The 16796-nt window shown below is 41.2% G+C and overlaps 1 protein-coding gene across 1 annotated transcript; it reads left to right on the top strand.

Moving 5' to 3' along the window:
* The first annotated feature begins 215 nt into the window (after positions 1–215).
* slc52a3 (solute carrier family 52 member 3) lies at positions 216–11035 on the top strand. The gene is made up of 4 exons (XM_005930622.2): positions 216–340; positions 1985–3000; positions 4086–4209; positions 4436–11035. The coding sequence occupies exons 2-4, from the start codon at positions 2012–2014 to the stop codon at positions 4646–4648; spliced, it is 1326 nt and encodes a 441-aa protein (XP_005930684.1). The 5' UTR covers positions 216–340; positions 1985–2011; the 3' UTR covers positions 4649–11035.
* Positions 11036–16796: the final 5761 nt, after the last annotated feature.

Below are 16796 nucleotides of genomic sequence, written 5' to 3'. Positions count from 1 at the left end.
GTGACACTTTGGTATCTTCCCTTTAACTTTCAGGTGTTAAACTCCCCCCTGTAGCTGCATTTGAACAGTCAAAAACAATTATTACTTTTATTTTTTATTGTCTTATTCTTTTAGCTGTCTGTGCGAGCTCCTCAAAGTGCTAAAGACTAACTTGACCTTAATAAAGGAAGACACTACCCCCTGTTATCTGGTGGAGCTGATTATTGGTGCAGGAGTGGACTCTGACCTACACAGCAGCCACGCGAGTCCCACCAGCATGTGCTTACGCAAGACCAGTCAGTAATCTTTTTGTAAGATGACAGCAAGTCCTATTCAGCGCCTCCGAGGATTAAAACAACTTGTAAGTACATTTTTGTATCTAAAAGGAAGTGCATTTACTCGAGAGCTCAGTACTGAGTGCGTGCAAACACTGTAATTTCTGTTTTTCTTTTAACCTCATTATCTCAACTGACCACACCACTTAAAGTACAGTATAACACTGTGTTTTTCAGCAACCTCAGTGTCAGCTTCTTCAAATTCTGTTTATCACAAGACTGCCTTCTGACTTATTTCATCATGAGATCAGTTTGAAAGCCACACGCATGCACAAAGACAGAGTGAAAATGTGAAGAGGAAGAGATGGGCAGGCACATATGGTTTGTTGAATTCCTCGACAATGTCTGAAAGTAATGTGACAATTGTACCAGCCACAGGTGTGAACCCTTCATAATGCTGAAAAGGTTGTTATTTATTTTGGGTAATGACTAACTACCACTACACTGTATCGCAGGTATCAGTGGGATAAAAGTATTTCTGTTTTATGCTGATTTACATTTGTAACATGAGTCTACATTTATTTTAACTGCTGGATATTTGTTATGAGAAGAAATAAAGAAACAAAATATAGCATCAGAAATATAAAATACGATCCATTTCAGCAAATTAACTACAAAGTAACGATGAGTTGCTTCAGCTTTACTGGCTACAACAATAAAAGACATCTCAGGCATGAAAGTCTATACAGGTGAGGAAAGCATGACTGACAGTGTGGTAGACAGCGGGACCACAGGTACTGCTTGTCACATTACTTAGCTTCTAGTTTACTTATATTGCCAGCAGTTGCTGTACAAAGGAATAGGTTTCTGTTTGAGATCTCTGTCTGTTGGTACCGTTATCATGAACTCAATATCTCGAAGAACTTGAATGAATTTCTTCACATGACATTTATCTTAACTTAAGAATGAGCTTATCAGATGTTAGTGGTCAATGATCAAGGTCGCTGTGACCTCACAAAACATGTTTTTGGCCATAGCTCTTAGACTGTGATGGCATTTTATATGTAAAAGTTCAAAGGTCAAGTTTAGACCTCAACTTCCCTTGCTGGCAGAGGCATAAAACCAGAAGGGAGTAGTTATAATTTGTTTCAAAAGAATTTATTTTGTTTCAAAAGAATGCCGACTATTATTATTATTATTATTATTATTATTATTATTATTATTATTATTATTATTATTATTAGTAGTAGTAGTAGTAGTAGTAGTAGTAGTAGTAGTATAGTCATTGGTATAGACCAGGGGTCTCAAACTCAAATGAGCTGTGGGCCACTGCTGTCATCTCAGTGGAGGGCCACTTGAGTGTTCAAGTAGTACAAACAACAAACAAACAAGAAAACACCCACAAATATTTCTGAAAATTTAGTGTTTTTTCTCTTTGTTTTTTAAAATGTCAAATATTGTATAACAAGACAGAACAACAAATGTGAATGGATTTTTTCCTCATACTTAACTAACTGAAGCCCTTCATTGAACTACCAAACAAACAAATCCTTCCTAACAAAAAAAGTAACTTCAAGAGCCAAACTGCATTATATTTCTTCACATCAATATACAGGCCGCGAGTTTGAGACCACTGGTATTTACTCTGAGTTTGGGAACACCCAGACACAACAGCATTACACAGCACTTTTCTTACATACTGATGCATCCTTATTAATTTATTTCCACAGACTTTTTCACACTGATCCACCTGCAGTATGGCTCTGCTCGTCCACTTTCTGGCCTGCGCCTTTGGCATTGGCTCCTGGGTGGCTGTGAACGGACTGTGGGTGGAGCTGCCGCTCATTGTCAACGCACTCCCTGAAGGCTGGGATCTACCCTCCTACCTCACAGTAATTATCCAGTTGGCTAACGTGGGACCTCTGCTGGTCACCCTGATGCACAAACTGTACCCAGGGTGTCTTAAAGAGTATATTGTCATTTACTCCATCCTCTCCATCGGTGTCCTGTCCTGCATCCTGCTTGCCTTCTTCTGGGACAGGACCACGATTTTTATAGGGGCATCACGTAGCACAGCCTTCTTTATCATAACTTTCTTCCTTTCTCTGGTGGACTGCACTTCTTCAGTTACCTTCTTACCTTTTATGATGCAGCTTCCAGCAAAATATATTACCACTTATTATATTGGAGAGGGGCTAAGTGGTTTCATTCCTGGTGTAGTTGCTCTAGCTCAGGGTGTGGGTATGGCCAAATGCGTCAACTCTTCTGAGACTGCAGGAAACCACACAGGATCATTATATACGGAGTATCTTCCCCCAAACTTCTCCACCGAGGTGTTTTTCTTCATCCTAGCAGCCATGATGTGCATAAGCCTGGCTGCTTTTGTTGCACTGAACAGACTCCCTCGGACATACGAGCTGTCCACTGAGAACCTTGTGCAGGATACAGTAGTGTCTGTCAGCTCCTATCTGGATAACTCAGGGGCTGATCTTGATGGAGGAAGCGTAAAAAACAATGGTGAGGCGGTTGCCCAGGGCAGACATCTGGTGGCAAAACCTTCCGTGTACCAGCTGACCTTCATTTACTTTCTGGTGGTGTGGGTTAATTCTGCAACCAACGGCCTGCTTCCCTCTGTGCAAACATACTCCTGTATGCCATACGGGAACCTGGCCTATCACCTCTCTGCAGCTCTGGCATCAGTGGCCAACCCAGTGGCCTGTACTCTTGCAATGTTCATCCAAAACAGGTAATAATGTTTTATTATTGTAAGTCTGTATGAAACCAAAAGTGAAGTGTCCTGATGAACACCGAAGCAGTTTTGACTTCCTCTGTTCAGGGTAAAATCTGTACCAAATCAAAAACACGTGAATCAATTTGCTATGTTGGTAAATAGTTTACAGATGCATTTACTGAACATAACTCATAACTCATAAACGCTGGTCCCCTGGCCTGCAGGTTATGGGTCCACAGCTTGATCTGCAATAGACACTGGAAAGTATATAATGGACACTGAAGAATGGCCATCTAATTTAGGGTCATGGGAAGAGCAAAGCCTATCCCAGTTGTCATAGGGGTAGAAGCAGGGTACACCCTGGACAGGTTGCCAGTCATTTGCAGAGTTGTCACAGAGAGACAGATGACCATTCATGCTCATTCACACCCAATTTACAATCAAAAGTTAGCCTAACATGCACGCACATGTTTTTGGATTGTTGGAAGAAGTACCCACGCAGAGCTGGGGGGAACATGCAAACTCCACAAAGAAAGAAAGCTGGCTGGCAGACTCAAACCCAGGAGCGTCTCACTGTGAGGCAGCAGTGCTTACCACAGCACCTGCAAAAAGTAGGTCAGATTGAAAAATGAACCTACTGCTCCTCTAATCTATGACGTCAGTAAACACTTTCCTTATTATAGTCTCAATCTTTAGTCACATCTAAGAGCATAAAGATTGTTGTGACGATTACAGTTACAAAAGGCTGATTAAGCATGTTTACTGGGTATGATACTACAGCACCTTAGCATTGAAGACAAAGACACTTTTTTCATCTAATTTGGATTCCCCAAATCTTACATTTTCTAAAGAGGAGTGTAGATTTTATCCCCATCATGATTTTTGCAAGCTCTTTGGAAAAGAAGTTTTTACCATACAGCAAGCAAACTCTACTTTAGTGTGCTTACAGGTACCTGGTTGTTATTAACACATTTTTTCCCCCCACTATCACTCAAATATTTGCTCAAGGTCCATTGATTTATTCACTTGAAAGACAAGTTGCCTTTGGATTCAGAGAAATTAACAAACTGCTGCTGATAACAGACGTCTTTTGCGCCCAGGTCGCAGGTCTTTCTCGGCCTACTGGCGGTGGTGGGGACAGGATTTGGCAGCTATAACATGGCCATGGCAGCTATGAGTCCTTGTCCCTTGCTTCATGGGTCTGCAGTGGGAGAGGCGATAATTGTGAGTGAAACGCAAGCATGTTCTTTAAGAGAGGTGTGTACAAAAGTACAAAACCTCCTTCATAAACGTCCTGAGCATTGAACTCTGCTCACTCATAACTTATGATGAGGCAACATCATTACTCAGTGTGAAATCAGAGTCTATGTTTTAGTCACAAACACTGTTAAAATAATGATTAACATCCAAATGAGCTGCTGAGTCTGTGTTCTTGTTTTACTCTCACCAGGTGCTCTCATGGCTCTTCTTTACTGGGACATTGTCTTATGTCAAAGTCATGGTGGGTGTCATCCTGAGAGACCGGAGCCACAACGCTTTGGTCTGGTGTGGAGCTGCGACACAGATGGGTTCACTAGTGGGCTCCGTCATTATGTTCCCGCTGGTTAACATTTACCAGTTCTTCAAGTCAGGAGACTTCTGCAACACCGAGTGCCCTCTATGACTGATGACGAGCTGCAGACTTTGTTAGATTAATTTAATCTTTTTTTGCAAGAGATGTAGATGAAAGGCGCTCTCATGACTATAAACAAAAAGTGAAGCCAGAACTGTTTCTGGCATGTCACTCCCTCACTAACAAACATGCTGCATCTTGTTTTTAATCAAGGCACAAATTAACACACAAGTGGTTATGCAGTCCTGTGAAAAACAAAATACACTCTATGATTCAGTTGTTTGTATGACCACCTTTAGCTGCAATAACTTGAAGTTATTGTTTTCTATATGACTTTATTGCTCTCTCACACCGCTGTGGCCCACTCTCCTTTACTGCCTTGCTTTAGTTCATTGAGGTTTGCAGGCATTCATTTATGCACAGCTCATAAATCCACAGTATTTCAATCAGGTTGAAGTCTGGACTTTGACTGGGTCATTGCAACACCATGATTCTTTCATTCTTTCTTCTACTCTTGTAGATTTGCTGCTGTGCTTAGGATCATTGTCCTGTTGCACGACCCATTTTTGGACAAACTTTAACTGTCGGCCAGGTGCCTTTGCATTTGGCTCTAGAATATTTTGGTGTACAGAGGAATTCCTGGTTGACTCAGTGAGTGCAAGGTTCCTAAGTCCTGTGGCCTCAAAACAAACCCATATAATCACCCCTCCACCACCGTGCTGACAGCTGGAATGAGGTGTTTGTGCTTATGTGGTAAATGTGATTTCCGTCAAATGTGGCGCTGTGCACTGTGGCTAACCATCTTCACTGTGATCTTGTCTGACCAAAAGACATTGTTTCAGAAGTCTTGTGATTTATTGCAACTTGGCAACCTTAAGCTGTGCTGCCATGTTCATTTTAGAGACAAGAGACTTTCTTCTGGCAGCCTTCCAAACTGGCCATACTTGTTCAGTCGTTTTCTAATTTTTTATCGTCATGAACGTTAACATTTAACATACTAACCGAGGCCTGTAAGGTCTGAGATGTAGCTCTTGAGGTTTTTGCAGTCGTTGGGCATTGCCGTCTGACCTTGGGGTAAATTTACTAGGACATCCATTGCTGGGAAGATAGTGGCATTGTGCTAACACACACCTGAATGCTCCAGACCAGCAAACTGCCCAAACGTTAGCTTTTATAGAGGTGGTCACACTTGCTGCATTTGATTAGCAGCACCTGGCTGCTTCACATCATCTTAATTCCTGGGGTAGCAGTAAAGGTGTGCTTAGCCCTTCAGAGAGTCCTGTGAAAACTTATTTTTCCCCTCACATGACTCTAATCCTTCAAAACATCACAACATGTCATTTTTACATTTTTTCTTTGAGCTGGTAAAACCGACGTGCTTGTCAATGAGCTTCAGAGGTGAATTCAGCTTCTACCTTTTTCCAGACATACGACTGGTTTAAATTTTGCATTTTTTTTTTTGTTGCTCAAATGATATTTACTTTGCAATGTTGTGTTTATTAAAACACGTTTGGACTTACACTTGTTACAATATTTGGCCACTAGATGGCACAAGCATTCTTTTAAGACATGTCGGTTCACAATCTGCAGACACCGAGTGACCACAAATCCTTCGACGTGAAATACAGTTTACTGGGTGCTCGAAACAATAAAAGGGGTTAAACAGATTGAAAGCTCATATTTATGCAGCTATTATGTGGGATGTTTTGCTTTTTAAATCACCCATGTATAAAATGAAAATCTCATAAAAACAGGTGGTTGATGCATTTTATTATCTGTGGAGATGATGGACACACTGACAGGACATGGACGTCTATTTATAGAACCACACTACTAGTGACAGCTTGAAATAATCAGCAGGCTGTTCTGGCCAGGACCAATGCAGTTCTGGTCATTGTAAACAATGGAAGTCTTGCAGAAAATATGAAACAGTTGTGGTTATTTTCGGCACTAATATTTACATATTTTCATTTTATCCTACTTTAGACTTGCACTAAACGACATGAGAGAAAAATACCGTATTTTTCATTCTATTACATTTACTTACAAGTTACCATAGACATGTGAAAGTATAAACACGTGACTAGCATTCAAAATATGACGAATGACTGAACCATGATTTCTACCCACCTGTTGAAAAACACTTTATTGTGAGTAAGGTCAGCTCAAAGTCAAATGGCTTCCCCTCATAGCTTTTCAGATGGTTTTATTTAGATAACAGAACAAAATGTTTAAAGCTGAATACATATTTGTGTTGCAGAATCACTTCCTTCCTTCCTCTCTAGTTAATTATCTTACTTTCCCTCATATTTATGTTCTTCCCCAGCAGCAGGGCCTGACCTCTACAGCAGGGTAGGATCTAATGTATCTAAACATTTAATAAGATAAGATTACTTGGATCCACTTTCTAAAACAGAAAAACACTGCTTACACACTGTTGCATCAGTATTATGATACATAATAATATATGAGTCACTGAGGCTATTTTTAATTTAGGTATTAAGTAGGATTTTCAATGGAAGTGATCCACTGGTAGTGGGTGTTTTTGCAATGATATGTTGGTGCTATCTCCACTACTGAAATAATTTGCACCCCTAAAAATGAACAAGTATCAGTTAATTGGTTCAGGGTGTTAGTCGGGATTGTTGTGCATGGCTTGACTAACTTGTCTAACTAACCCTGGCTCCATATCTTAGTCCAGGAATTTTTTCAGGGATTTTAAAAAATCATTGTGATATAGGGCAAAATTTGTCATTTTGCACCATCTTACAAATATACCAAACTAAAATGAGAGGAATTCGGCAATGTCTTTAAAAATATCACTAATCCACTAATCCAGGCCCAGATATCCTTCTGGATCCAAGGACTCAATTTACGCATGTTATGGGGAGAATTTGAGGGAGGTGGTTAGTCCAACACTGTTATTTTTAATTAAAGGAAAAAATATTACCATCACAAAGGATATTTTCATTAGAGGTCTAGCAAATTTTATTGTCCCCTTGCTATTATACATATGATGAATGTGTGAGTCGTGCAAAGCTGCCTTTCATGTACAGCGATGCCCTTTCATTGATAAACATCAACTAGTGTTTAGAGGCAAGATTAGCAGCCATGAGAAAGCAGACATAAAATGATCCCATCATTCCTATCCTAAAGATGCTGGTGCAAATCCTCTGAGGAGTATGGACGGATGCTGGTCATCGATGGGAACCGCAGAGTGGTTTCCCATCAGCAGCTGTTCCTCCTCTCTGCCCCCCATGCCCTTCAGAAGGAAAGCGAGAGGTTCCCTGGCCTGGGTCTGGGGGGAAAAGCCAGGGCGGTGGAGGAGGGCTCTAATTACTGATGCTCAGCAGGGGGCCGATGGCTGTTGCTCCTGCCGCTGGTCACTTGGGAGCTTCCCTGACCCTGACACTGAGTAAAAACAAAAAGATAAGGAAAGGAAAATGGGGCCACAATTAGCCCTACATAGCCTCCAGGGCCCAGGATCAGTGGAGGAGAAGCACAGATGGGACTTTCTCACTTGGATTTGCTGAATCTACATTGCAGTACGTGTAAGCTGTGCAGAAATCACTGCAGTCAGTTGCTGATGCAGATTTAGAGGACGGGTTTGTATGAAATCTTAATCACGTCAAACAATACATGAGATTTATTGTTTTTGTCTTGAAATAAAAAATCTGAGCATGACTACAAAGTAGAAGTGTACACCTGAAGACTGTGCAAACGCTGTTCTCTCATTGCTAATGTGACCTTGAATGCTTGTATGTAATCAAGAGGATTTTCTCTACGCTTCATTAGCTAAATTCCCTGATTGGCTCTGGGCTTTTGTGTCAAGACAAAACAAAGCAGCAAAGAGAAGTGTATCATTTTCCTCCGAGTGTCAGATGGTCCCATCGCTCCTCCAGCTGGTCAGGAGGGGCTGTGGCCACCTGGATGCTGTGTCCCGGTCCTGTGAGATCCTGCAGTCTCTGCCGTGTGAAGACTCCACTTACTACGCAACTGAGAAGTCCATCTGCTCAGGTCGACACCTCCCAAAGAGTCCCCCTCCTCCTCGACACCACCGCTACCACGACCACAGCACCCCCTTGGCTCTCCTCCCTCCAGCCAGCCACTGTGCCTCTCAACTAAATGAGCAGCGTGTCAAATGGAAGGAGGATTTACCCTTCCTTTAACGGGATAAGAGAATGAATTCACAGCAGCATGATGCAATGAATGGATGGAACCACCTGCACTCTTGCAGCGTGGCTGCTGAATCGACAGATATGTCACCTGTATCTGACTTTGCACGCGCTTCTCTTCAGCATTCACTGAAAAGCGCGTTAGGCTTCTGTGACGAAACACGACGCAGAAGCACGGCCGCAGAAAAAGAGCGTAAACTGCTTTTTTAGGTCAAAAATAACAAAAAATAATGCTCAGAAAGTGTGGAAATTTGCTCGGGTGCACCCGGGGGCTGACAGATTTTGGCAGCTGACGTTCAGGTGAACAGCTTGTGGGCAAACCAATTGCTGATGCATGCAGACAAGCACGGCTCTGACAGCAACTCACAGCTTCTCCCCCATCAATTTCCACACACACTCTGTTTAATAAATGCTGTCCATTTATTTGAAATTGGATGTGACAGCCCTATGTCATTTCACTATAGTGTCTCAGAGCAGACAGTGATGCGCACGGGCCCACTCCTCGTTTTCTATCAGCAGGTATTGATGTTGCTTTAATGAAGTGCCTAGCACTCCACCCTAGGAAGAGACAAGTCTGTCAGCATATGTAAATGCTTCCTGCCTGTCATTGTTGTGGAAGGTTCAGCATAGGTCAGCATAGATTCCCCCTCTGGGAACCCTTTGTTCTGGGGCCCGACGGTGCCACATGAGGGGACCAATTACAGTGCTGCACAGCAGGACGGGGGTGCAAACTTGTTACCCTGCTGTAGTGAGCTAATTATTACCTCTACACTGTGGGTAGTATAGAGCCAGTGCATCATGCATGAGTAACAAAAGCAGGCTATTCTCTGTGTATGCGGCTTTTAAATGAATGGTTTACACTTCCCATATATGATAAGGCATTTCTCTTCTGTGCATTAGTTTGTATTGAAAGCACCATCATCACATTTTGGGAAAAGGTCATCTTAATTTTCCAGCCATAAATAGCTAGTGAACTACTTAAATCCCAGCGGAGGGCCTTTGCATTGACAATGCAAAGGCAATTTACAGGCTACAGTCTGCCAACCACATAACCTTGATTTGGTGTCAAGAAATGATTTATGAAAATGCATCCTGCTCTCTGTGTCCCGAGCGAGACCTGGCTGGACCCAGAGTGTTGACACAAAGCCTATATAGCCGAGCAAACACACTCGCTGAATTATCATTCATATCATAACATCTCAATGGGCTCTGGTTCCCGGTTCCTGATGAGATACTGGCAGTCTGTTTCTCATTAAGGAGTGCAAGCGATATGCCAGGTTTTTGCCGAGCAACAAAATATTTCAGCTGACATGCAAAATAGCACTTTATCCCAGTGCCAGTGACTGCAAATGTAAGTCAGATATTTGATGGAAATTGACAATGAGCAGGTCATCCTACGTGCATAAACACACCTGGGTTGTAAGCACATTTTCAGGAGTGTTTTGGAGGGTAAAGTAAGGGGTATATTTTGGGACAAAAATACTAAAAACACCTCTTGATGCATATAGACACCATCCTCTTCTTACCATTAGCTCCCTCCCCTTACATCCAACCCATTCATCTCCTTCTCCCCACCCCCAGTGACCAGTCGAGCCCAGCTGCTAGGGGCTACCAGTCCCCCTTCGTGTGTGGGGCCAGTCAAGTGGAAAATGGCTGCTACCGAGAGAGCCCACTTTAGAGAGCCATCATCCTTTGAAGGGGCATGATGGCCTTTGACAGCCACAGTGTTAACACGGAGCCCACATGAACACAGCACTGCTATTATCGTGTTTACTAAGCAAAAGCAGAGGAGAAGGGATCAAGGGGAGACCCTGTTGGTTGATGTTTGAATCCAGGGGTAGCAGCGAGCTCATCCCAGCCGTGCCACAGTGGCACTGTGGGGAAACATGACATGGGATCACTCACAGTCAGGTGGAGATTGGTCATTCAGCATCTGCGTTGTTGTTTGGCGTGTGCATTGTTCTCTGGGAACAGTGTGATTGTTATCGAGCCATTTGCCTGTTTCAGCCAGATTCTGCAGCTAAAATAACTCCTGCACAGTTGTTCTTATTTACTTTGGCACAAACATCAAATGAAAATCACAATTCTCAAAGGCTCGGCTCACTTTATTTGAGCCAATCTTGCAATTCTTGTTCCTTTTACACATTGTTCAGGTACATTCAAGTACAGATACGCTATCTTCAAACGAGCCAAAAATATTTTGTGCAAAAACATCTGATATTTATAGTTTAACAGCTCATATCTAATGTGTTGGTGCGCTCAAGCAGAGTCATTTAAGTGCTGGAGAGACTTGATTTTAATATCTGAAGAGTCCTTAACTGCTGGAACTAGTATTTGTGAATTTATTTAGTCTGATGTAAAGAATATGCAACTTTTCCAATGAGAAATTAAACTAGACATATTATGCTCGTCCTCATTTTCTGTTTAATATACACTGTTTAAAATATTATAGATAAGGTCAATGCATGTACAACTCACCTCTGTGAGTCAAACGGCATTCAGACTGCTGTAAAAACTGTAAAAAGTTTTATATATATATATATTTTACCTTCAGCTCAGAGCACCAGCATCCATAATATGGTCATTTGAGGCACACAGCTCTGACTCTGAGCACATAAATCCCTCCCACCTGCTTTTTACACCTACTGTTTACAACGGGCAGCCAATCACATGAAAGCTTGTTTGAACGGCGAGGATGGGAGCTAAAACAGGTTGTTCATTGACAGTGAATTAACTGATAATCTACTCCTAATAAAGTGGGTCAAGCCCCATAGACTTCTATGTTAAACTGCCCAGCTGTACAGAATAAACGGACAGTTTGTTTTAATAGCTAATTTTCCTAACTTTCCCCTAATGACATGTAGATGCCAAATTTTCCTATAACTTAACTCTGCTTTGTCATCTAAGTTAATCTGAGTCAAAAAACTGTTTTAACTCAAAAGCCTGTTTGAGTTTATTTCCTCTAGGTCAGTTCAAACTGGGGGTATCTGTGCAAAAATCCATATTTAGAGGTGATTAAAATGCATTTACTCTTTGAAATTTAAAGTAAGTGGTGACCTTTTGCAGAACAAAACAATATAACTATGTTGTGGGGTTATGGGAAGCACAACAGAAAATGTGCACAACCAACTGCGAGAACAGTAATATGGTCATTAGCTGATGCAGTGTGCTCTAATCCACCTTTGACCTTATGCAGTGTGTGCAGCCCAATTTATGCATGCAGGTTGGATCAGCAGCAGATAAAAGCTGAAATCGTTTCATCCGGCTCTGCTCTCTCTGGCGCCGCTCCAGCACTGGCTGACTGCTGATGTATGGCTGCAACTCGACCAAGCCGCTCTCACAGCTCCGGCACATGTTGCTGGAGGACACACGTGGAGTTCAGAATGAGCAACAGTGATTTTAACTGCAACAAATGGTCGAGGTATGTCATTATCCAGATTTTTGGTGAGGGGGATCATTACCTGCCACAGATGCCACTGTTGTTTTGTGTCTCCATTTGTCCTGAGGCTAGCAAACCCTGATACTTGAAAAGAGCAGGAGGTGCCTTTGTGTAGACGCGCACCTGATCTTAGCAATCAATTGGCAGCTCTACCCCTCACACAAGTCTCCCAGGCTCTGCCTCAAGGCCGTCCATCTGTTGCTGTGAGGATGTGTGGCTGCAAGTGCCTGCGTGCAGGTCGGCATCTATCTGTGTGCATGCATGTTTCTGGAGGAGGAGGTTATAGAAAATATGTGATTTGTGGTTTTGGTTCTGTTGGAACCTTTGCTCTCAGAGGTATATTTCTTTTACTCTCTCTGTGGTCGTGAAACTGATATTTAAAGTGGAAATGGGTGACAAGCCTATACATGGCAAGATGCTCGCTGTGTAATTAGTGTAAGCAGAGCCAGGGGGAAGCACTTAGATCTGTACATTCTAATAAAATTAGCATATTGAGGCTTTTATCTTCCCGATAACCAGATGTAAAGATATACATGAAGTATAGAAGAAAAAACTGAGGTAAAAAGGACAAAAAGATTCAGTCTTTCCAACATGCTTTAACAACAGATTTTTATTTCCTGCTGAGTTTGCATGAAATGACTGTTTGTGAACGCCATATCTTCTCTGAAAACATTAGAAAAGCTTTTTAATGGTGGCACTGAATGTCTTTAGCATTAAATACACCTGTATGTGTTTTACACAGAGCTCCTTACTTAGTTGAAATTCAGTGAGGAAAGCAGTGGAGCAGAACAAATGATCATGACAGAAAGTTGTGCTATCCTTAAATATGTGACATTTTGAATGGTTGTTTTCTATATTAGAAAGGTAAAACAAGCACCCATAACTTATATTTTACAACTCTGCAGGAGTTTTCAACTCATATCCACTCTGGAAATCCCACTGAGCATCTCTCTGAGGCCAGGGCTCTTGCATCCCATGGCACTTGTAACATCTTTTTTGCAGTCCAGGAAGTTGACATGGAAAAAATTTATGATCTGTATTTCATTCATCCACACTTGATGTTATACTGTGATACAGCAGTGCAAAAGGTCCTTGGTTTGAGTCAGCTAAACAATCATAATGTTTGGTGACAAAGAGTATAACATCCACACCTCAACAATGTTTTAAATACCACAAAAATTAGATTTACCAAGATAAGCCGCTATTCTCAAAACAGACACTTTACCAACAGTGACAAACATAAGAATTTTACCTGTGGCACTATGTGTTTCCAGATTTTGGATGTGCATTGGAAGCAAGCAGCCTTTCCATAGAAGCTGTATTTATGAAAGTAACCTCAGACATGTTTGGAGTAAACACATCTTCGGTCATCAACATTTGAAGAATCCCAGTTCCCTTGCAACACCCACACCAGTGTTTTCATTGTTAAAACTGTATTTTAAAAAGTATTTAAAAATACCCAAAGCGTTAGAAAGTGTTATAGTGCCATTTGGAGTAATGTTTAATTTAAAAAAAAAATTAATATAAAAATATAAATATTAATACACAAGCTAAAAGTCTGCATGGATTCTGATATTCGGTATTGGCTGATATTAAAAATAAACGCAGAATACAAATGCTCCATCTAATAAGAATGAGAATAAACAGAAATTTTAACAGGTTTTCAGAGGGGGGATTAAACCTTCAAAAGGAAGTTACATTGTATAAACAATTCAGCCTGGTTTCGTACTTTACATTCACACTGCTCCACCTTACTTGATGTTAATATATGTGGACGTATGTGTCTGGTTTTTCCAAAAGCATTGCAGCATTGAAGCTGAGCTGGGCATCTGCAGAACAGTTTTTATTTTATTTTTTTTAATGCAAACTCTTGGTATAAAGCGCACAAAATAACATAGATATAGATCTATAAATACATAGATATCCATCTTTGGAAGCTGATCAGACACGTGAAGGAGACGAGGTAGCCTTTGAGGAAGATGAATGCAGGACATATTCATCTCTTCTGCACATGTTAAACTCTTCTGATTAAGTGTATGTGCAACTGCACATCTGACTATATGAAATCACACCATGTGCAAACCGCTGACCTGAAAGCTTCTCTTTACTGGGTGACTCTGAGAAGCATTACACTGAATAACATCGGCCTCCAAAGAGCTCACAGGAACATGATTTTTGATACCACTGACCTTGCAAATATCGAACCTTTCAGATACATAACCTGATCCAGGGTTGCTCTGGGTTGGGTCTGTTCATATTTAATGTACATAATATATAAGAAAATTATGAATAATTGATTGATACCAGAAAGGAAGCATGTGTTGTGCTGTTGCCTTGATCTGTATGGTTTCCCACTTTTATCTCTCTGCTGTGACAAAGCAAAATGTAAGATTTGTATTAAATATAACATATTGTGTATAAAATTATTGCCTTTTAACTGGTATCAAAGGACGTGTTACTCATTTTGTTGCAAATAATGAGGGTTTAATGATTTATTTCATTATATCATGCAGATTATTGATCCTTCTTTTGCCTACACTGCTGCTATGTAAGTGGAATAGTTAGAGATGGAAAAACAGTAATTTGTCGTATGTATACTGGTGCCCCCTCTCTGTACGCTCCCACTTTAATGTGATTTTGTTCATTATAGGGATTCAGTGCTGGGGAGAATGTCATATGCTAAGTTAACCTCTGCGTGCCTCAGTGGCTCACCGCCAGTTATGAAAGGACACCAACATAGACACACTCTCTTGGATGACGACAACTGGCAAAGTCCCCAACCTTTAAAAAAACTGGAGCCGATGCTGGATGTATCCCATGGTGTGAGTGCACTCAATAAATCTGCGAGGGGCTGGTTCAGACTCCCACACGTCACCATTCAGTGTCCTTGAAAGCAGCTAATGCCATATCAGTTCAGCAAACACAAGATCCATCCGCTCTGCCACAAGTCAATGAGTCACTGAGAGCACTTTTAATTGTGTGGATAGCCGGCGATGTCCATTTCATAAATATATTGAGTAAAATAGTCACAGATCATTTTGAACTGGCCCTGAGAGCTCGTCTTTTCATTGGACAGCCTACTGTGAGGACGGCCAACAATCCCATTGAGAAATTAGCAGGGTCCCCTGTGTTTTCCTTTCCTTTAATGAATAATTCAGCTGTCAGGGTGAAAGCAGGGCGAAGAGACCTTGTCACTGGCGACTGACTCAGCACTCTGTGGCCTGAGGGTGACACTAAACCTGAGCTTTGCATCCGGTGCCCTTCATAACAGGTTGTAGTGCTACAGTATGTCTCCTGCGCTGGTGGCCATACGATCATCCAAATGCAGAGGAGGACAGGAAGCTCTTCTCAGCACGCATCTTTCTACTCATTATCAGGCTCCATAAAGGTTCTGCAGATCACATTAGTTTCTGTTGTTTTAGGTTTAGCTGTACAGTGTGGCTTTAGCTGTGGTGGTTAATGTTAAATGAAAACTGATTGCAAGTTAATTTACCTAATACACCAACTATAAAAACGCTGTAAAGATGCAGGACTTTTCTTGTAGCTGATGAAACTAACTGTAATTGTCATTTGTCATTATTTTCCAAACTTTCAAGTGTCAGATGCTGAAACCATGAAATATGTCAGTGCATATACTTGCATGCACTTGGAGCATGCAGTTGTTCGTGTACTTTGCAGGATAATAATCAGTGTGTGAAATAAGTTCATAGATATTGCTGCTAAACACAGTAAAGGCAGTGGAGCAAAAATGGTTGGATGCTATTTGTTTTAAAATACGGATAGTTAGATATAAGCTGAATATCTCTGTCAGTTTGGATCAGGGATGTTACATGTCTGCAAAGATGGTATTAATGATATTAGTATGTTGTTGGTATCTGCTGCTACTAGCCTCATTTGCTGTGAACTGAATTGCTTTAACCAATTTCAGAGACTAGCTGTTGTATCAAAAGTGTACAGCTTAAATGGATTGTGAAGTACTGTGTGAAATATAGATGCACCACCATACAAATAACATGACAATAAGCAGTGCTATTTGCAGACAACAGTAAAATAAATGACTGGGTAATTGCAAACAGGTGCGACAAACTAGGCAAAAAGCAAGGAAAACCAACAGTAACAGGAAGTGAAAGTACAAAGCATTGCAAAATAAAACAGGAAATGACTTGAACCTATAGACAACCAAAATCCAAGAGAGCTAGCAATGGCAACTGATCGCTACATAGTGCAAGATAGTGACCACTGAGTGAGAAGCAGTGCTCCACATGACCTTCTGACTGCAGCTAATGGCTGCAGTCAGAAGTGTAAGTATGGACATTTTGAGACACAGCTTTTTTTTAAATTGATGAAGGTGTCAGATCAGAAAATCCTCAGATGTAATGTTTTAGCGTGCATTTCTATTTTCAGTAGCCTCGCTTGTAATTTGTCTGTAGTACTAATAGGCTTAAGCTTTTTGGTAAACTGGGACACTAACCTGAAAAATCCGTATGTTTCCATTGCATAACCACTGTTAACTCTCAAATCTTTGTAGTTACAGTGATCAAAACATACACAATCTAGCAAATAGTCAAGATACAACATTTTTTCC

This window comes from Haplochromis burtoni, unplaced genomic scaffold (genome assembly GCF_018398535.1).
Source record: "Haplochromis burtoni strain Fernald_Lab_line unplaced genomic scaffold, NCSU_Asbu1 Contig_134, whole genome shotgun sequence".
Taxonomy (NCBI): domain Eukaryota; kingdom Metazoa; phylum Chordata; class Actinopteri; order Cichliformes; family Cichlidae; genus Haplochromis; species Haplochromis burtoni.
Note: the sequence above shows the minus strand (reverse complement) of the source record. Positions and strands in the feature narration are given on the sequence as shown.

What these genes read in the sequence shown, in the direction of transcription:
- slc52a3 (XM_005930622.2), top strand. Translation starts at nt 2,012, where the DNA reads ATGGCTCTGCTCGTCCACTTTCTGGCCTGCGCCTTTGGCATTGGCTCC. An exon ending in GCAATGTTCATCCAAAACAG is followed by an intron (nt 3,001 to 4,085) that starts GTAATAATGTTT and finishes TTTTGCGCCCAG; the next exon opens with GTCGCAGGTCTTTCTCGGCC. An exon ending in CAGTGGGAGAGGCGATAATT is followed by an intron (nt 4,210 to 4,435) that starts GTGAGTGAAACG and finishes TACTCTCACCAG; the next exon opens with GTGCTCTCATGGCTCTTCTT.